Below are 21,915 nucleotides of genomic sequence, written 5' to 3' on the forward strand. Positions count from 1 at the left end.
TCCCCACTTTAACTTGTTTGTAGTTGTTGACAGTGCAGAGAGCCTGTGGACTATTTTAAGCAGGCTTATAGATAAAAGAGAGATGAGGGCTTCATCTAATAAAAACACATGTTTGTGAGAATCCCTGTTGCAACAATATTGTTCTCTGGCTAGAGCTAAAGTGCCCTCTCCTGGACAGACAAGCTCCGCTGCAAACACAAAAGTAGTTGCAAACTATTGATGTAGGGCCAGATTATGCATTAAATGCAGTTGTGTGTTTCTTTTCCCTGGCTCTTTTTTCTTTTCTACACTGAAAAGTAACTCTGGAAGCCATAAACAGGACCATGTACCTTCCTCACCCCACAGGTAGAAAAACACTTCCCCTGCCATTTTTCTATCCTGGGAAGAGTAAAGAGCCTCAAAGTCTGCCTTTCCATAAATAAATAAAATGGCCAGGGGAAAAGAAACATACAACTGCATGTAATATGATTGGCCCACAATATGTTTAGTTTGTCATAGTTTTTGATAGAGCCTTCCTAGGAAAAATGAGTAGCTATTTATTATTTATTTATTTATTACATTTATACCCCGCCTTTCTTTTCATCATAGAAACCCAAGGCGGCTTATATATGGTTCTCGGTGATCTCCCATCCAGGCACTGACCAGACCTGATGCTGGCCTCATGTGCCTTCAGACCATAGCCTGAAAGTAGTTTCTGATTTTGGAATTAAAGTGTTATGAAGGTAAATGCTAGGCCTAGTATTAAACACTAGAAATACAGAGCATAGTATAAATGACCTCCTTGGAGCTGGGCATTAAAACAAACTTGCTTAGAGTCCTGGGTCTTTCCAGATTTCTTCTGTATGTCTGTCATGTGCCTCTTTTCCTCTTAGTCTGTGAATTCTCTGTCTGAACAGTGTGTACTGGCTGAGCCCCAGTGAATATTTACACACGCTACCCATTGAAATCAAGAGAGCATAAAACACTTAGCTGGGTTATAGTATTTGTATGTAAAGCATTATTATTGCTGAGACCAAATGAGTGAGAAAAATATTTTAGGAGTGAAGAGAAATAATTTATCGTACAGTAAAGTGCTTTACTGAGGTATAAGATATTTGAGAGTTGGAAGTACTTGCCGAAGCTTTGAGAGCAGAGGCCAAGCTGGTAAAAAAGAGTTTATATATGTATGTGAAAGAGAATCATAGGAAGCCCAACACATGTTGATAAATTCCATTGCCCTGATGAAGGATGACGATTTTAAGAACATAAGAAGAGCCCCACTAGTTCAGCATCCAGTTCTTACAGTAGTCAACCAGATGCCTGTTGGAGGCCCACAAACTGGACCTCAGTGCCGCATCGTTCTCCTCACTTGTGGTTCCCAGCAGCTGGTATTCAGAATCATATTGCCTCCAATAGAGGAGACAGAATATAATCATAATGGCTGGTAGCCAGTGATAGTCTTATTGTCCATGAATTTGTCTTATCCTCTTTTAAAGCTCCATGAATTTGTCTTATCCTCTTTTAAAGCCATGCAAGTAGGTGGACATCACAACTTGTGGGAGTGAATTCCATAGTTCCACTAGGCACTGTACGAAGAAGTATCTCCTTTTGTCTGTCCTGAATCTTCCAACATTCAGCTTCATTGGATGGTTCTGGGCTCTAGTATGATGAGAGTGGATGAAAATTTTCTCTCTATCCCACTTCTTCCACACCGTATTTTATACACCACTAGCATGTCCTCCCTAACTAGCATTTTTTTCTAAACAAAAAAGTTCCAAATGCTGTAACTTCTTCTCACATGGGAGTTGATTTTGGTCTTCTTTTCCTTCACAAATTCTCTTTGGAATCTCTCTGGGGGGCGGTGCATGCATGTGTGTGTGTCAGAATAAGTACTTAGCGGGATCTGACACTTTAACTTGCTGGGTAGTCTTGGAAAACTCCCTTCCTGAACTCCCTTATCACAAAAGCTGGGTGCCCCTTCCTAAAACCAGTTTTCAAATTCTACGTCTTTTGACATGCTTTGTTTGTGACCACTCAGAGCACAACAAAGAGATAGTTAGAAACAAGTTAGAGACGAAATCGACTTGAAGGCACAGTTCCATTTTTCTCGCCAATCCTGCCTGTGTTTACAAGTCCCACTCCCCGTCCTTGAGGCCACTGCCATCAGCAAAGCAAGAAATCCAGCTGGCCTGCATTTCCACTCCTGACCCTGCCTGCTCTTTACTGAACATGGTCTCCTTGAGATGCTTCCAGTGTAATTTCTTTTTTTTTGGTGGAGGGGCAATGTTCCTACTTGGACGTCTTGTCAGTTGTGGCTTGCCACACAGTTTCAGTTAGCTATTCATTTATATTTGGGAAAGCAAAAGGCAGGAAAGATGACCTTGGGCCATGCTCCAGCTGGGCTGCTCCCTTACCCCCACAGAGCCATTGATCACCAGCTACCCTGTGAGATGATCGCTTCCTGATTATCTTTTTCATATGTCAGTATTGTCCTATTTTTAAATGTTTCTGATGTTCCTTATAAGCCATCATGGAAGATTTTTATATCCTGAAAGGTGAAATATATAAATAATGGCAATAAGTAAATTAACTATTCCTCTAGCTGTAGTTTGAAGAGATATGCAATCCATTCTACCACCTCAGGACTTTTTTACCTTATTCCCTATTGATTATTGGGTAAGAAGAATAAATGTTAGAAACTGGCTATTGCCTTTCCTGCAGTAAAATGTGAAAATATTTTGAAGTGCAATTTTTCCAGAAGCATATACACTTTGACGTTATGGTTGACACTCTTAAACACACATCAGAAAATCTACATGCCCTTCACAAGCAAACACAAGTGTTCGCTATGCTCATATGACCTATTTGATCAAAGTGTAATGATTGTGCTCCTCATTGGCTAGTAAATGGAAGCTTTCTGCAGCAAAATAAAAATGACTATCTCTGTTCCCTTTCACTATAGCATGCTTTGCTCAGAAGATGTGACAGTAACCAGGCTGCTGCAGGGTTCGGTTTTTTTGGGGGGGGGGGCAGAGGCAGCAGGAGAGGCTCCCCTAGGGAGTACTTGCTCCAGAATAATGAAGCCTCAGCCTCTTTCTCTGTTGCTTTTTTTAGAATTGTAGAAATAACTTTGCTGCGCTGACTGCTGAAGGCAGGAGTAATAACACCCTGTGGAGTCCCATTTAATACTTTATTGTATCAAAATAACACTAAAGGTTTGAATTTTCAGTCCCAGTCCTGCAGAGCATTGGTTAACTTGATTTAGCTTATTCCCCAGTTTTAATGACATCAAAGTAACAATTTTCACGTCATTTTTGTGAACCTGCCAGCTACCGACCTCTTTTGGTAAGCATGCCCAGCTGTAGCATTCATATTATGAAATTAGTATTGTAAATGTGAGGAAATTGAGCTTCTGCTCTCTGAACTTGCCATAATTAACTTGAGTAAGCTCTTTGAAAAGCAACAGCAAATATTACTCCCTGCTTCTGTAAAAACTTGATTATCTAAATGTTCAGCTTCCTGTTGTAACCTGTTTTTTTTCCACAGCTACGCAGCAACATGATGTCTCTGTGTTTTGGTGGCAGCTGAGTGGTGTTGGGAACAGTGACAATGTGTGCGTTGTTGATAAAGTTTACAAAAGGCTTTAGGATTGAAGATGCTGAATAAATGTAAGACAATAATCCTCAATTCAGAGAATAATAGATGAGTTTGTTTGGAACGGAAGCACATGTAAGTTTAGGGTTGTTTTGTGCAGAAGAAAAATGTAGGCAGTTCAGAAAATGTTTTAAAAGCGTCTCCCTGAGGAAAAGTGGACTGTTTTGTATAGTTTATTTTTCTATGCTTCTTAACATGAAGCTTGGTAGCCAGATCCTCCAAGGTCTCCATTAATAGTTAATTTGCCAAAGTAAATGAGATTAAGGAGAATGGTTTGTTCTGTTTTTAATGACCAGACTGATTTCTTTTGCTGGGATCTCCCTTGTGTCCAGTCATTTACAGGGAATGTGACCTCTGTGTAGCGATTATTGACTAGTACCTTGAAATTCTGTCTTCACTCCAGGAAGTTGGTTCAATACTTTCTGGAGGTGGTAACTTGGGGAAGAGGGTAATACGTGGAAATTGGCACAAGTGAGATGTGAATTGCTTTGCAATATTTAGCTTGTTAGCTATATGCATGAGTTAACTTAGGCATAGAGCACAGTTGTGTACAGACTGGATCAGGTCCACACTTTTAGCCTCGCCCCTTCTGTTAACAACTACAATATTGCATGTGGTGTCAGCACAGAAAGCCCAATGCATAAGCTCCTGTGTAGTGGCTCCACATGATTAGGACACATGGTTCCAGATCCCAGGAATGCCTTTGCACATACAACTGACAGATGTTCATGCTGTATGTGTAGACATTGGGGGCAGGGCTACTTGGTGTGCCCCTGCTTGTTATTCCTATGTTGATGTATGTGGAGTGAATAACTCCCAAATACAGCACTACACATTATTCCAAATGGGACAAGGCTTAAACCTTGTTAGGTTTTATTATTATTGTTGAGATTTTTAATGTTTTAATGTATTTGTATGTTTTTATTTTGTACGTCGCCCAGAGTGGCTGGACAGCCAGCCAGATGAGCGACTAATACATTTAATAAACAAACAAACAAACCTTGACTCTGAACCTGCCCAAAGAAATTTAATACCCCATCATTGACCAGGCAGCTCTTCTTTCAGCTAGATAACTGCTCTTCCTCTGATGGTTACTTTGTCCTCATTAGCATATAATTATAAGCCGCAGTTTGTCTTAAACAATGGTTTAATCATGTCCATGCATCTCCCCTGTCATGAGGGTCCTCATGTTGCTTCTATCCCCTGAATCCACATGGCTCAATCAATGCATACCATGGTTTGTTGTGTTGTCTGAGCCCAGGCTGTGCTTTGTTTGCCAGAAAGGAACCTATGTGGCATGGGAGTGGCATTAAACCATGGTTTAAGACAAACTAAAGCTTATTGTGGTGTGTGAACGCAGCCTGTGAGTGACTTTGGAACTAAATCCAATTTGTAGTTAAATTCTGTTTGTGTTGGGACATTAACCCGAACTAATTTCATAGAACTTAAAAAAAAACCTCTCACATGGGTAAGCTGTGACTATGCACTGGGGGGTAATGAACTGGGGCCTCAAAAGCTTTGGAACATTGGCTGCTTCACATGATCCCTAATAGTATATGGGCATGTTATCCTGGAGAAGAGAAGATTGAGGGGAGATATGATAGCACCCTTCAAGTACATGAAAGGTTGTCACACAGAGGAGGGCTGGGATATCTTCTCAATCATCCCAGAGTGCAGGACACAGAATAATGGGCTCAAGTTGCAGGAAGCCAGATTTCGACTGGATATCAGGAAAAACTAACTGTTAGAGCCATACAACATTGGAACCAATTACCCAGAGAGGTAGTGGGCTCTCCAACACTAGAGGCATTCAAGAAGCAGCTGGACAACCATCTGTTGGGAATGCTTTGATTTGGATTCCTGCATTGAGCAGGGGGTTGGACTTGATGGCCTTATAGGCCCCTTCCAACTCTACTATTCTATGGTTCTATGATTTAGCAGCATCTTGTGATAGGACCAATCAAGACAGTGCAATAATTTAAGAATGGTGGGATTTGTAAATTCCAGTGGACATAGTGTCCTTATGAGCAATAGAGGAGATTTTGAAAACCACTGCTTTTTATAGTTGGTTATAAACTACCAAAAGTAGTCACTTGATGGTGGCTTTAAACTTTAAAAACTGGCTTCTTTCAGGGAAGTGCTGTTCTCTAGTTACTCTAGTTGCCCTTGGGTAAGATTACTTCTTAAAACTAGACAGACTACCCAGTTGAATTGGCTTGTTGCTCATTGAGCTGTTGAGAGTATGCTGCCCTCTCTGTACAGAGAGACACCCCACACTGAAGTTCTGTGGTCTTTTTTACAGCAAATTAAGTTGACCTATTATGACTACTATTGTGGTAGTAGAACAATAAAGGCATTTCTATAATTTGCAGAAATCGTCTGCCATAAAATGAATGCTTACTTCTTTCTTTCTTTATTAAATAAATAAATTATGTCAAGCAGTTTAATATTTGTGACCCTAGTTTGGGCACTAAAGGTATGAGATCCTTTTTTTTAGGAGGATGGTTTGAAGGACTTTCCCAACAGGCTGTAAAATTGTGGCTTGATGCTTGTGTCTACCTAGGCTTGTGTTCAGTGCTGACTGTGTTCTTGCATTTATTATGGCTTTGTTTCTGTGTGTCAAGCTTGATTGGTAACTCTCACAGTTTCCTTTCTTGGGTTTCAGGAGCTGTTGCCCAAATGCTTTTGGATGCGGTCAAGATATCACAGACTCAGAATCAGGAGGACAAACATGTTTGGACAGGAAATCACTTTGGTCTGTAAGTCACTTATTTTATGAGAGGCCTACTTGGGGATGTTACAAATGCCTGCAAAGGTCTTGCAGTGGTGCCCTGGAAATTTTGTGAGGGAGGGAGGGAGAGGGAGGGAGGGGGAGAGAGAGGGAGGAAGTGTTCATTAGAAGCCATGTATGGTCTACTCTAGAGGAGAAGGTCTTTAGATGAGGCAAATTAGATATGCCAGATATGGGGATTATAGGAAGCAGCTGTATACTTCTACAGCTGGCATACAACTACACACATGGACCAGGCATATGAGGCCACCACCTTGCTGAAGCTAAGCAGGTCTGGGTCTGGTTAGTACCTGGATGGGAGACCGCCTGGGAACCACATGTATGCCGCTTTGGGTTCCATGGTGAAAGAAAGGCAGGGTTTAAATGTAACAAACAAATAATAAAATAAATAGTTGGTAAGTCTGATTGCAAGGCCTGTTACTCTTATTGATGTGAGCCACTTTGGAAGGCAGTTGTCTGAAAAGTGGGCTAAAAATACAGGGTTATATCTAATGCTGCATGAGCAGTATTCTGTTTGTGCCACAGGATTTCCTCTCCCTCTCTCTGTGTGTCCCCAAAATCTGCTCAAGAGGGTTCCCTGGAGCAGATTTTTAGGTGCACAGGAGAAGAGAGGGAGGTTGCGTTGTCTCTTGCCCAAGTGGAACAGCAGCATTGGATGCGACCTGCAGTAAATAAATAAATGTTGCTGGTTTTGCATAATTTCTTCCTGAAGAGGGCAAAGGAGTTATGCAGGGCACTGGAGCCCTATCGCTTGAATATCTGGAAATATACTGAGCTCCCCTTTGCTTCAGAGATTTCACCAACTCATTGCTTGTTATTTATGTTATTAATGTCCTGCACCTTGAATTAAAAAATGCTCCCAGTGTGGTAAATAAACCCATTAAAACTTATTGGATAGTTTTATTTCTTTGTACAATTAAATAACAGAACAGTGAAACAGCAGCAACATTTAGAGGAAAACAGTGTCAGGGTGCTAGCTAAAGCAGCTCAGGGTGAAATCCATTGTTGTACAATGGAACTTTGCCTTTCTTTCCTTCCCTGTACAGACCCCTGCACCCACGTATCAGCTCCACAGGGTCCCCCAACCCTCCAGAGTAGATTTGGGGGATGAACAAGGAGTTATGGGGGAGGGAGAGGAAGTAGAAGTCCTATTGTACAAGCAGATGTGTATTCCCTCATGCACTGATGCAACTGAATACTGTCAGTGTTTAAAAAAGCCTGGGAAAATAAAAAGGCTTTTGCCTGTTGTCAAAACAACGTAAGGGACAGATGAGCCCCTCTTGGAAATGGGTTTCACAAAAAGGCTCTTTGAAGTAGCCATCCACCTAATTTCAGAAGGCAGGAGCGTCCAGAAAAGATTCTCTGACAAAGATCTTAATGCATGGACAGGTAGATGTGGGGGAAAACTGTCTTTGACATGCCTGGGTCCTAAGGCTTAAAGGGCTTTAAACATAAGTCTCCACAATTTAAATTGTGCTCAGCAATGGCAATGACAAACTTTTTTAAAAAACTGGCGTGAAATAGCCTCTAGGCCTGGTTCCGGTGAGCAGCCTAGTAGTTGTATTTTGAAATAACTTATGTTTCCAAGAAGTCTTGAAAGAAACCCCATTTACAATATCAAGGTATGGGTGATTGTGTCCAGGAGGGGTCACAGTTGATGCAGCAGTGTAGGTAGTGGAAGGGACTGTGTGCCACTGAACACATCAACACACCCAAGCTGCTAACATGACCCTTTTAGGCAGAATGTAAACCCATCCAGAACAGGTTGAACACCACCTCCACAGTCTTTCTCTCAGCATCAGGGCAATCAAAGCAGTTTCTTTGCTATAACGAGGACTAAAAGCAGACTGAAATGGATCTAGATAACAAGTCTCCTCCAAAAGTGTCTAGGGTTGTGCAACAACCACCTGCTCAAGCCCAGGAAGGCTTGTATTTTGCACTTTTTAATAAGCTTCCCAGTAGATTTACTTGTATGGCACCTGTGTGCACCCATACGCATGCATATATGTATATTAATTTATTTAAAAAGCTGGGAACTTGCTGTTTTTTCAATAAAAAGTGAGATTCTCAGGCTGCTGAATTTTGCAACTGTGAAAACTGTTGTAATGTTTCTGTCTTTGCATGAAACTGGAGGATATGTGGAGCCCTCCTTGTAAGCCGCCTCTCCCACCCCCAGTGTATTCGCAGAAACTGGGCTGAGTATCACACTCTTGGAGAAGTGTAGACCTAGTTATTGCTTTTTGGCTTAGGAACAGAATAGCTGTGCTATTATTACATTGTTTGTTCTGTACTAGTTGAGGCCCGAAAATAACGCTGTAGTAAGGAAAGGGGCCAACAAGCTTGTTGGGGCAGGGCCAATACCAGGGCATCTGAAAGACTTGTTTTAGCAGCTCTCTTGCCCAGCACAGGCCCTCCCGGCTTCCTGTTCCATTTACTTTGTTTATAGCTCTTATTTAGGGTGTGGAGTTTTTGTACACACAGAGTACCAACCCTGACTCCAAGGGTGAGTGTCATTGATAGAGGAAAGTAGCTGGAGGGCCAGGGAAGGCTTCAGCAAAGCATCTCACCAGATCGCATGAGTGTTTGAATGGAAGTAGCAGGTGTGAATCCTATTCATGACCCATAGTTATGCCTCACTGTTCATAGTGCTCTGCCCTTCTGCAGTGTCTAATTGCATTTATTCCATCCCTGTGCAATTTAGGCTCATTTTACTCTGAGGTCTAGACATGGGAGATATGACTTATGGTAATGAAGCTGGGGGTCTTTCTCTTAAGAATGTAAAAGGGCCATCACTTTGTGAGTAAAAATATCAAAAGCATTTTTCCTTCCTTTTCCCTAGTACAACTTCTGCCTTTGAGAAATAGTAGACTGCATGGTCTGTTTTATGAGAACATGCTGCCATCTCCATTTTGTCTACTGAACCTTTGTGGATCAGTATATGAACTCTTATTTTCTTTTCTTTTTAAAAACAAGTTGTTATATTACAAACGCATAAGAAATAGAAAAGACATCACAAAAAACAAATTGTGTCCATCTACTATCATCCAGTAAAAGTTATACAAAGCAGAGCTAGGGTACAGAGTATTTTCAAAGGCACTATCAGCAGGTAAGTAGCAAACCCAAACAGAAAATCACTCACAAAACTTGCAAAGTCATGCCATGACACGATATCCCTCCAGAAAGAACAGTGAGAAAGGGGTGGCCTGGGCTTTTACGGGCTAGAGTTTATTTATTTATTTATTATGTGATTTATATCCCACCCTTCCTCCCAGCAGCCCAGGGCAGCAAACAAAAGCACTAAAAACACTTTAAAACATCATAAAACAGACTTTAAAATACATTAAAACAAAACATCTTTAAAAATATTTTTTAAAAAGCTTTCAAGACTGTAAAAAAAAGGTTAAAAACTTAATTGTTTTTTAAAAAAAGATTTAAAAACCTATTAAAAAGCAGTTCCAACACAGACACAGACTGGGATAAAGTCTCAACTTAAAAGGCTTGTTGAAAGAGGAAGGTCTTCAACAGGCACTGAAAAAATAACAGATCTTCCTCTTTCAACAAGCCTTTTAAGTTGAGACTTTATCCCAGTCTGTGTCTGTGTTGGAATTGCTTTTTAATAGGTTTTTAGATCTTAAAAAAAAAATAAAAATAACAGAGATGGTGCCTGTCCAATATTTAAGGGGAAGGAATTCCACAGGGTAGGTGCCACCACACTAAAGGTCCATCTCCTATGTTGTGCAAAACAGACCTCCTGATAAGATGGTATCTGCAGGAGGCCCTCACCTGCAGAGCGCAGTGATCGACTGAGCATATAAGGGATAAGACGGTCTTTCAGGTATCCTGGTCCCAAGCTGTATAGGGCTTTGTACACCAAGACTAGAACCTTGAACTTGGCCTGGTAGCAAATGGGCAGCCAGTGCAATTCTTTCAGCAGTGGGGTGACGTGTTGGCGATACCCTGCCCTAGTGAACAGTTTCTCTGCCACATTTTGCACCAGCTGCAGTTTCCTGACCAACTTCAAGGGCAGCCCCACATAGAGTGCATTACAGTAATCCAGCCTGGAGGTTACCAGTGTGTGGACAACAGTGGTCAGGCTATCCCTGTCCAGAAACTGCCACAGCTGTCTTACCAGCCGAAGCTGGTAAAAGGCACTCCTAGCCACGGAGGTCACCTGGGCCTCTAGCGACAAAGATGGATCCAGTAGCACCCCCGGACTATGGACCTGCTCTTTCAGAGGGAGTACGGCCCCATTCAAAGCAGACAACTGACAAATTATCTGAACTTGGGAGCCACCAACCCACAGTGCCTCCATCTTGCTAGGATTCAGACTCAGTTTATTGGCCCTCATCCAGCCCCCCACTGAGTCCAGGCAGCAGTCCAAGGCTTGCATGGCCTCTCCCAATTCAGATGTTACAGAGAAACAGAGCTGGGTATCATCAGCATACTGCTGACACCTCGCCCCAAATCTCCTGATGACTGCTCCCAAGGGCTTCATATAGACATTAAACAGCATGGGGGGCAAGATGGTAACCTGCAACACCCCACAGCATAACTGCCCAGGGGCCGAAAGACAATCGCCCAATGCTATTCTCTGAAAACAACCCTGGAGATAGGATTGGAACCACTGTAAAACAGTGCCTCCAATACCCATCTCACCAAGTCGGCTCAGAAGGATACCATGGTCAATAGTATCAAAAGCTGCCAGAGATAAAATAAGAATAACAGGGTCACACTTCCCCTGTCTTCCTCACGATAAAGGTCATCCATCAGGGCGACCAAGGCCAATTCAGTCCCATAACCAGGCCTGAATCCAGACTGGAACGGGTCAAAATAATCTGCTTCATCCAAGAACACTTGCAATTGCTGTCCTCTCAATCACCTTCCCTAAGAAGGGGGTATTGGCAACCGGGCAGTAGTTCTCACAAACCAATGGGTCCAGGGTGGGCTTTTTCAGGAACGATTGGATCACCCCGCCTCTTTCAGGGCAGCTGGAACCACCTCCTCCTGCAAACCACGTTGATGAGACCCTGGATCCAGTCGGTCAAACCACCTCGGCAAGCTTTAATAAGCCAAGAAGGGCAAGGGTCAAGAGGACACGTTGCTGGTCGCATCATTGCAAGCACCTTCTCTACGTCATCAGGCCACATCAACTGAAACTGTTCCCAAGAAGTTGCAGCAGATGTTGCACTGGACACCTCACTAGGGACTACAGTAGATGTGGATGGGGCATCAAGACTGCTATGGAGGCGAGCAACTTTACCCTCAAAGTGCCTTGCAAACAGTTCACAGTGGGCCTCTTGAGGATGCGATGGTGGCAGAGAAGTGGGCCTTCTTCACCGTCCTCACCGCCACACAGTAGGCACAGTTATGATGTTTTACTCGTGCCTGATAAGTCTCATATCATGTCTTTCACCACTTGCACTCTAGCAGTTGTCCAGCCTGTTTTGTTGCCCTTAGTTCACTGGTGTACCAAGGTGATGCTCCATGATGCTGGAGAGTGTGCTCAGGAGCAACCATGTTAAGATCACGATGCGCCTCATTCCACAGCATGACAAGGGCTTCAACTGGGTCACTTGCTCTATATACTGGGAACTCCCCCAGGGCATTCAGGAATCCAGTGGATTCCATTAGTCTCCAGGGGTGGACCATCATAATCTCTCCACCATCCCTGCAAGGAAGGATCAGAGTTGTAAGTCTAAACTTCACCAGCAAATGGTCTGACCATGACAATGGGGTGACATCCAACCCCCCATCTCCAGACCATCCCTTCCTCCATCTGGAGCAAAAACCAAGTTGAGGGTGTCCCTTGCCTATGCATCAGGCTGGTGACAACTTGAGACAGCCCCATGGTCATCATGGAGGCCATGAAGTCCTGAGCTGGAACACTAGAGGCAGCCTCAGCATGGACATTGAAATCACCCAGAACTATCATTCTGGGCTCCTCCAGTACCACAGCTGAAATGGCCTCTGATCTGCCGGGCACCAGTGTGGATGGTACACCAGCAGCAACCGTAGTTTACTGTCTCCTTGGCCTGACACCAGGTGCAATCCATCTCATGTTTGGCCTTCCGCTTTTTCTACTCCCTTCTGTTTTTTCCAGCATTGTTGTCTTTTCTAGTGAATCATGTCTTCTCATTATGTGTCCAAAGTATGATAACCTCAGTTTCATCATTTTAGCTTCTAGTGATAGCTCTGGTTTAATTTGTTCTAATACCCAATTATTTGTCTTTTTCACAGTCCATTGCATCCTCAAAGCTCTCCTCCAACACCTTATCTACTTTTTTCACTGTCCAACTTTCACATCCATACATAGACATCGGGAATACCATGGTCTGAATGATCCTGACTTTAGTGTTCAGTGATACATCTTTGCATTTGAGGACCTTTTCTAGTTCTCTCATAGCTGCCCTCCCCAGTCCTAGCCTTCTTCTAATTTCTTGACTATTGTCTCCATTTTGGTTAATAACTGTGCCAAGGTATTGATAATCCTTGACAAGTTCATTGTCCTCATTGTCAACTTTAAAGTTATATAAATCTTCTGTTATTACTTTAGTTTTTTTGACGTTCAGCTGTAGCCCTGCTTTTGTGCTTTCCTCTTGAACTTTCATCAGCATTCTTTTCAAATCATTACTGGTTTCTGCTAGTAGTATGGTATCGTCTGTATAGGAAGTTCTGTAGACCACAGCAACCCCTCCCCCCATCCCTGCAGCCTGTGCTGGTGTTACACCGAGTATCCAGGTGGGCAAAGCTGGGCCAGATTAACTACTCCCAGCTCACCCACCCAGGTCTCAGTAATGCACACCAAATCAGCACTCTCAGTGTGGTCTTATTGTGTACTGATCTGGCATTAAACAACAGCACACACAGGCCAGTGGACTCAGCAGATAAGCAACAAGGAACCCTTCCATAGGAGGAGTGTGAGTGAGGCATAATCTTGCCTTCGACTTCTGTGGTAACTCACTACCTCCCCATGGCTATGCCTTCCTCTACCCATGATCACTGAAATTGGGGTGCCATCACCCTTGTCCCTCCTTACTAAGACTCCTTCTAAACACCTGATGTGGACCCAAGAGTCCCCCAACAAAACCTACCTGAACCAATTATCCCAGTAGGCCTCTGAGAGAATTGGGAACAGTCAGATCCACTCAGTGTCTTTCACACAGGGCACATCTCCTCCTCTCTGTCTCACGCCCAGGGAGAGCCAGCCTTCTGTCAGTTACAGACTGTCACTCTGAAGGCATCTGGCTACTTTCTCTTATCATTCAGTTCACTGCACAGGAACTACAGAATCGCCTTATGCCCTCCCCATCTCCTCTAGATTGTTTGTTTTTTTAAAAATAGAAGGGGGTAGCTCCCTCGCCCTCAGGACTCCCTACGGGGCTCCCCAAGGGACAGTCCCCTTTGTTGTTGCCCCTTTGGTGGTAGACCCATTAATACTGTTCCTCACTAATATTGTGATCAGCTGTCGTAGCTGAAAAGCACCATAATACAATTTCAGATTAGGTACACCAAATCCATCATTTTTCTCAGCTGCATACAGGTTTGCCTTGCTTACCCAAATGTATTTACCCCCTCCATTGAATGAGTCAGTCATCTTTTGCTACTTTTCAAAATCATGGACAGATATCTACACATGTGAGGCCTGGAACAGGAAAGAGAACTTGAGAAGGAGAATCATTTTAAGAGCTGCATTACTGCCAATCCAAGACAAATTTAGGTGTTTCCATTAAGAGAGGTCTCTGCACACAGCAGACCATAAGTTAGCAAAGTTAAACTTCCGAAGATGCCTAGTTTCTTTTATTTATTTATTTATTTCATTTATATACCACCCCATAGCCGAAGCTCTCTGGGCGGTTTACAGCAATTAAAAACATTAAAAACAAATATACAAATTTTAAAACACGAAAACAATTTAAAAACACAATTTTAAAAATTTTAAAACAATTAAAAAAAACATGCATTTGTAATGTGAATGCCTAAATATTTTAAATGGCTATATTTCAATGTGATATTGGGCATCTGCTGTATTTGCAGCTGATTATGCAAAGGGATATTGATACATAGAGCTGTGACTTCACATAGTTAACTTAAAGACCTGCCACTTCTTGAAATCTGTTAAACTGGGTTTGAAGTGCCGGTATAGCAGTACCTGGGTTGTCTAGCATCCACAAAGCCTTGCAAAGACGTGCAAAGCCTTGAAGCCTTGCCTTCTAATCCTGTCCTGTTTCATGTATCACAAAAATACAGGTTGAACTTTATTTTTTCCTTCTTCTTGAGAATCTCTGCTTTTCTTTTAAAAACAAAGTAAATTTCTAACCTTCCAGGTTCTAAGAGAAGCCTTCTATCATGATGGTTTGCCAATTGAAGGGAGCCTAGAAAGAGCCCATGTTTGGTGCACAGGATATTTTTAGTCATGATTAAATTGCAGTAGACTAGCCGTTCAATGGAACCTGCATTGTCATGACTGAGTACTTGGAAATGACAGAAGTGCACATTCCCCCAGCTGGAAGAGAGAGACATGATGGAGATGGTCTCCATTGTAAGCTGTCTTCCTCACCTTTTAGGTTGCCAGATTCAGTGCCGCCTTTATGAGATTTCAATCTGAATCCAGGTTGGTAAATTCTTTACAGATTTGGCCAGGGGGTTGGCTTACACCTGAGCACTGTACCTCTTCACATATGTCCTTCCTTCACTCAGCCGAAGAGGCCTTATCCAGGCCTCTGTTTGAGGGAGATGTACATAAGAGACTGCCTTATACCTGGTCATTATTTGTCCATCTAGTCCAGCATTGCCTACTCATTCAGGGTCTCCAGGGTCTCAGGCGGAGGTCTTTCACGTCACCTGCTTTCTGATCCTTTTAGTTGGAAGTTCTGGAGATTCAAACCAGGACCTTCCGCATGCAAAGCACGTGCTCCACTACTGAGCTATGGTCCTTCCTACAGTGAGAAATGTGGGGTGCAGAGCAAGCCATTCTCAAGACTGGCTCCAGATGATAGAATAAATTCCTTCAGTGAGCTCTCTTAAATTGCCAGCTTTGTTGACTTTTAGGAAAATGTGCAAGTTATTTATGTTGAAATTGGTTTTCAAGAATATACCATGAAATGTTAAATTTGTAGCCAGTTATCGTTGATTTTTTTAATGCTTGGCTCTGTGTGTGTGTGTTGTGTTACGGTTTGATTGACTGATTTCAAAACCTTCCTCAAATAAAACAGGGTAATATCTTTTAATTTATTTGATGCGCTATTGGAGAGGAGGTAGCAAAAGGCACACATTTTCACCCATGAGTAATCAGGCTGCTAATGTGTGTCACAGAAGCTTTGACTGCTGTTCTCTTGATGATATGATGGCCACAAAATGTCATTGGTATTATAGACACTACTTTTAGCTCCAGTTTTACAGATTTGTCTTGGTTTGTGTGTAGTGGAATACTGTAGGGAACCTTGGTGGTAATGGACAGGTCCAGGCAGTTTAGACCCAAAGGTACTGTGCCTTCTTTTATCCAAATTGCTACTGATTTTAGAAGAACCCAAATGCTGAAGAGAGCAAAATTCCTCGGAGAACCTGTTTCTTCCTTTATCCTCACTTACGTCTTGCTTTGCTGTGATCATGCATAACAGGCTGAATCCTGAGGGCTGTAAAGACCATGAATGTTGGTTGTTGTTTTTATTGCATGTTGGCTCAAGGAAATGCATTCCTTGTATAGGAGGAAATGGACAAGAAACTGCTTGCTTGAAATGAAGGTACAGCTTCAGCAAAGCATTCTCTGAAATATCATACTCTGGCCCTGTCTATGCTTCCTGCTGTTCCTTCCTGCCCTTTGGCATGCCTCTCCTTTTCTGACCTGACTGACTTTTGTTGTGAACATTCTTTTTGCCACTTTTCTGCAGTGCCTAGCATGTTTGCCTTTGATATGTGGCAGTAGTAGAAGTACATGATGCTGTTACGTGCGATTACCATTCATTCCAGCATAGTGCTTAGAAACTGAAGCCAAGACTTGTACTCAGTCTAGCACAAGGAAATTCTGCTTGCAGTCCTTTACATGATGAGATATCACAGAGGAGCATTCTCTGTATTCTTATGGGTACATCAAGAAATACTGTTTGTAGGTCACATAGTTTGAGAATTTTGCAGGGATTATGAAGGCTTAAAGGCCTGATGAAGCAGCTTGATTCCTGCTCCCTTGTATACCATCGAAGGATGTTATGGCCAAGCTCATATCAAGCCTGGGTTGCCTGATTTCTGGAAGGGTTTGGGCACTTGTCTTGTGTTTGTTGACATGTTTATAGTCTTGGCTGGCAGCAGCATGATCACTGACCTTGGCTGCTTTTTTACCTACACAGCAGAAGGTAGATGTTTCCTCAGACACATCACATCAGTCCTGCCTTGCTCCCTGTCTCCCTTATAAATTGCACACTGTCTCTGGTTTATGCTGTCTCGGAATGTGGCAAAGGGAGGTGCTGTTTACAGTTCGTAGTTTTTACAGAATGCAGATTTGTGTTGTTAAAACACTGTTGCAGTATACCTCAGCAGCTTCTAGCAGTGTCTGTTCCTTGCATCCTAGAAGTGTCTTCTCCAGCTTTGCCCTTGGTCTTCTGAGACAGAGAGTGGAAGCAAAAGTGCCTCCCTCTGCTACTTTATCCCTGTCATACTTGGGAAAAATTTGGTTTTAACTAGTACAAGCACACAACTCCTTCTGCCTGTCGGTATGCTTAATGCCTGCTGTTCCCTCCCACGTAGTCCTCTTGGCAGCGACAGCACAAGATCAATAGCTCCTGCCTGGCCTGTCACTACTACCTTTAAGGGTTTTCAGTTTCCATATCGGAAAAGGTCTTTCCTAAAGAGCCCAATCAATATGCCGCTATGAGGCCTGTTCTCATTTGCTATATATAATCTGGACACACACTGTATGTTAGCGTGTGTGCATGTGCACACTTAGCAGAGAGTAAGGATGAACCAGTTCTCTGCTCTTGCTGGCTGGGAGTTCACAGCTGTGCTTTTCCTTCTTTCCCCCTTTTTACTACAGCTGCTTTTCCAAGGCTCTGGCCTGCCTCTCTCCTCTGCTCTCTGGATGTTGGGCTGCTGTGGGACACAGGATTTCTGATTGCCTTGTGGGAACATATCTGGGCTGGATGGAGCATCTGTGACTCTTTCTTTTCTGCAATTTCTGCTGTTGGCAGGTGACCTGTTGTGAACGTCAAACGAAGGGACAATGACGAGCACAGTACCTTCCAAGAAGCCTTACCGCAAGGCTCCTCCACAGCACCGTGAGATTCGCCATGAGCTGCCCATCCTGCGTGATGACCAAGACGGTGTGATTTTGGTGGAGCAGAGTCAGGTAACTGAAACCAGGGCAGCTAAGGGCCTGGACCCACTTCATCAGCAGAAGGGGTTTAGTTACACCAAGGCAGGCCAGCTCAAACAGCAGGTGGATGGGTATGAGGTTTGCAATGTTAACTTTTCTTCCTGGTCTTTGGAATCAAGCAGTGACAAGGAGCCAGCAGGGTGCAGAGCAGAGCTGAACCTGAAGAGCCGGACTCTATCACCTGTGCTTCTTCAGAGTGGCAAAAGGGGAAGACGGAGTGTGAAGCACTGTCAGCATCCTAGCCATGGGCACTTCAATAAGGTCATGAGCCGGAGTGTTGATACGGTAGTGGTTTCTGGAGATGAAGACCAGAGGCTGACTTGCTCCTTCAAGAGTAGAAGCTTGGAACGCTCCCTTATGTTCAAAGAACCTGCTGAAGTCTTAGCTCCTAGAAAGTTTCATATCCCATCTACCCACCTGCCTCTCAAAGGCATCTTGAAGCAGACAGACATGCTAGAAGTGCGCCCCCAAAGCCTGCACAAATCCCACTCAGTGGAGACCCTGGCCCATGGCCACCACTCACGCAAGTATAGTGACCCTCAGCTGTGCCTGAGCAGGCAGGACAAGCGCACACCAGACCGCAACAGCATTAGCTTTTCTGAATCTATCAGACGAAAAGAGAAGATCATGGAGGAGAAGTTCCAGTTCTCCAAGTTCCTGGATGAGATCACCCATAGGGTGGTCAGCCCTGTCCACTTACATTCCTCGGGGGAGGGCAGAGCAGGAAAAGAAAGCCAGGACTTCCCCACTTCCCCCAGATATTCTACCCCAGAAAGGCAGGAGGAAAGCCAACCTGAGGGCGCTAAGCGGACAGCTGAGAAAAGCCCTTGCCTAAATAGGAGAAAAGCAGAGTGGAGGTGTGAGGGATCTGACATGGTATCTCTCCGTAGAAAACCATCTGAGGAGATGGAGAGGGCTATAAGGTTAAGGAGGAAGCCCATCTTGGTGAGGAAGGGCAACAAGGAGAAGTCCCTCCCCATGGAGAAGCAAGTGGTGGATCTGTGTCAGTATGAGCTGCAGCATGCAATGGAGCTGGGTTTGGCAAGGGTGTCTTCTGAGCAGCAACATCTGCCTTCATGGAAGACGCCAGGTCAGGAGAGAGGGAGGGACAAAGGGCGAGACCAGAGTGAACATATGTGGCTACAGCCCCTGGGTTGCAAAACTGTCAAGAGGCCAGTGTTGGAATCAAGCTACTTGGAAAAAGAGTCCTTCTCCCCTCCCTCATGTTGGAGCCAGGAGGAGAGCAGTGCCTCCCCTAGAACCTCCCCTTCCTTCAACTTTGCACTAAACAAGGTAGGTGCTTAGTGAAGAGAGAGTGAGGAACAGATGTTTGTCTTCCAACGTTTATCTGTTGTAACTTGGATCATCAAAATGGTAGATCTCTTTAATCTCTGTGGGGTTCTGCTAAAGGGATTTTACCCTCGTATGTTAACCATCCAACATGTATCTTATTAGCTCAGTCTCCACTTGTGTCACAAAGCCACAGACCTGAACTTACAAGATCTGAGCAGGGTGGTTCATGACAGATGCTCTTGGAGGTCACTGATTCATAGTGTCGCCATAAGTCGTAATCGACTTGAAGGCACATAACAACAACAACCACCTGTGTCAACTGAACGAACAGATGATTCTTAAAATAGGAAACTAAGCCCATGTGCTTGAATCTGAATACACACTTTCTGAATGGCCCATTAATTTGTGTTGCTTCCTTTTGGCATCCAGGTTGCCTTGGGTGTGCTTCTTTCAAGACATTTTTTTCATGCCTTCTCACTGTAGCCCAGTGGGAACACTTCCGTTCAGAGGGGAGAATAGGACAGATAATAATAGCCTTTTTCTCAGACCTCCTGCCCTTGTTTGTTATCTACCTACAAGACTCTTGAATGCCAATACATATCTGCGGAAGCTTACCTGTTTTGCTAGTAAATACCTCAAGTACCCTCTATCAGACATTGCATGCTGGTAGATTGCAGATTGTAGCAAGATTTATCTTGAGATTCAGATGTTACCAATGTAACAACCTTCAATCTACCAGCATGCAATGTCTGATACTAGAAACAAAAGATATGCCCAAGGAAATAGCACCACTTTGTCCAAGAGCTCCCCCAAAGACTGAAGCCAGCATTATATGCCAGTATTGTATAGGAACAGTAAGCCAGTATGGTATGCTGTTTTACTCGGACTGGGAAGACCTGGGTTCAAATTCCCACTGAGGCAAGAATCTGGCAGAATGACCATAGTCCATTAACTCTCTCTCAGCCTAAACCACCCTCAATGGATTGTTCCGAGGATAAAATCAGGAAGAAGAGACTATGTATGCTGCCCTGAGCTGCTTGGAGGAGTGGCCGGTGCGGATGGAGGCAGGAAGTGTAAGAAGTAAATAATAAAATAAAATAATGACACGTAACTTGGAAGTGCTATCCTACACAACAGTAATGTATAAGTTGTTGGTAACAGTCTCGTGTATGGCACTTTACTAAAGTAAAGGGTTGTATAGTATTTGCTAGCCTGTCCAAACAAAATGGGTATGTTGAATGCTAAGTTCATGGACAATAGAAGGGAACAAAGCATTCTTGCAAGATTCTGTCTTGGTCTGCCCTTCAAGGAAGGATCATGTTCACCATACAGCAGGTCTTTGGTGTAGTTTGCATAGTAAACATTTTTAATGCAGTCAAGCTAAATGCAGTCAAGCTAAAACCATCTTGTGATTGAGAGAATTTAGGCTGTTACAGTGTAGAATTTAATCTTAATCCAAGCTGCTTTACTCTTTTGACTTTAGGTTACAGGAATAGCCTTTCATCTCTGAGAATTGTGAGATATGGTTTGAGTGGAGCTGTTTGTATGAGAAAGATGATGATGTGGTTTATTTCCATTTGGTACTTGTATACTTCAGTTTGCCACTCTGAAAGCTTGTCTGTATTTTTCAGTGAGATTCTTGCTTCTGCTTCCTTTTTTGCACAGGAGTCCTTGACAGATGCCGAAAGGATGAAGTAAGTGCCTTCATTCATTCCTTATTCTCTGGTCATTATGCTGATTGTTATTTTCTCAGGTTATTACATTTATGCTCTATATGCCTATCAAGAAGTTTGTTCTTACATATCAGATGGTGCAGTGGCTGAAGTGACATAGTTCTGATATAGCTGGCTCAAGCATAGATGCCAGGGCTAGTGTTGGCAGAGAACCAGCTGCAGAAGCACAAACAAAGTGTCCAACCTTTTAATTAATGCTGTTCTAGCAGGAAGGGCAGATGGAGAATCCTTCATTCTAACTCCAAGCATCTATTTTAAATTTTTGATAACTCATTTTAAGCACCATTATTTGACTGTGATCTGCTATGTTTGGAATATGTACTTTGTGATTTTCTCTCAGCATGGAAGCTGAATGGATAAAATATTTGCAGGAGGAAGCTATTTTTGACTATTCTAAAGTCAGTGAAAAAGAAGTCAAATACAGCAGGTGAACTGTGGGGAGACTTTCTACGCGGAAGCAAATGCATGTGTATGGCACCATAACCTTTCTGTGTCAGTGAGCCATTATGCAAACATTAGCTACATCTTCCTGCATAGACTAATTTCACTCACTCTAAGCAAGCAACTGGGTCACTTTTCCTGTATGAGTAGTAGACCCAGTGGAGATGAACTGACCCTGACTGATTCTCCTTCCTGCATCCTTGCTAGATTTTTTTATGGCAGCACATTCATTATTGAGTGAGTTTCAACTTCCAGTGGAAGACACTTAAGCTGCATAGTCCCATCTGGCTGCTGTGTTTTATTCAGATACTGTAAACTGAGATGGAGCTGCTGGCATGGATGAGTATCCACCTGCTGAGAATAAGACTCTCTGTCCCTGCTCTGGGAGCAGTGTGTTCAACTGGAATAACCTTTTCCTTTCCAGAGCAGATACTCTTATGTGCTCCTGCCACTGGTCAAAGGGGTTGGTGCTTATAAACATAATGTAGTAGCACAAGACCCAGAAGAGGTTTTTCTATATACATTAGAACACTCTGCTTTTGCGTATTGTCCCTGACAACCAGATTTCACATCTGTCTCAAGCTCGGCTGGTCCCCTTCTACCTGGCTTGCGGGTCTGCTTCCAGAGTTCTGGAACTTGAAAGCACTGGCAGGAATCCAGTA

The 21,915-nt window shown here is 43.3% G+C and overlaps 1 protein-coding gene across 10 annotated transcripts in view; it reads left to right on the plus strand.

Moving 5' to 3' along the window:
• The window catches only part of TJAP1 (tight junction associated protein 1), a 99,656-nt gene that overhangs the window by 64,965 nt on the left and 12,776 nt on the right, over nt 1-21,915 (plus strand). For 6 of the 10 annotated variants that reach the window (XM_061624779.1, XM_061624780.1, XM_061624776.1 and 3 more), the window contains exons 2-4: nt 3,526-3,647; nt 6,299-6,392; nt 20,745-20,773. In XM_061624779.1, coding sequence (XP_061480763.1) covers nt 3,646-3,647; nt 6,299-6,392; nt 20,745-20,773 — 125 coding nt within the window. In that variant the 5' untranslated portion in view covers nt 3,526-3,645. The other 4 variants (XM_061624774.1, XM_061624775.1, XM_061624777.1 and 1 more) reach the window with 3 other exon arrangements.

The sequence above is a fragment of the Rhineura floridana genome, chromosome 4, assembly GCF_030035675.1.
Source record: "Rhineura floridana isolate rRhiFlo1 chromosome 4, rRhiFlo1.hap2, whole genome shotgun sequence".
Taxonomy (NCBI): Eukaryota; Metazoa; Chordata; class Lepidosauria; order Squamata; family Rhineuridae; genus Rhineura; species Rhineura floridana.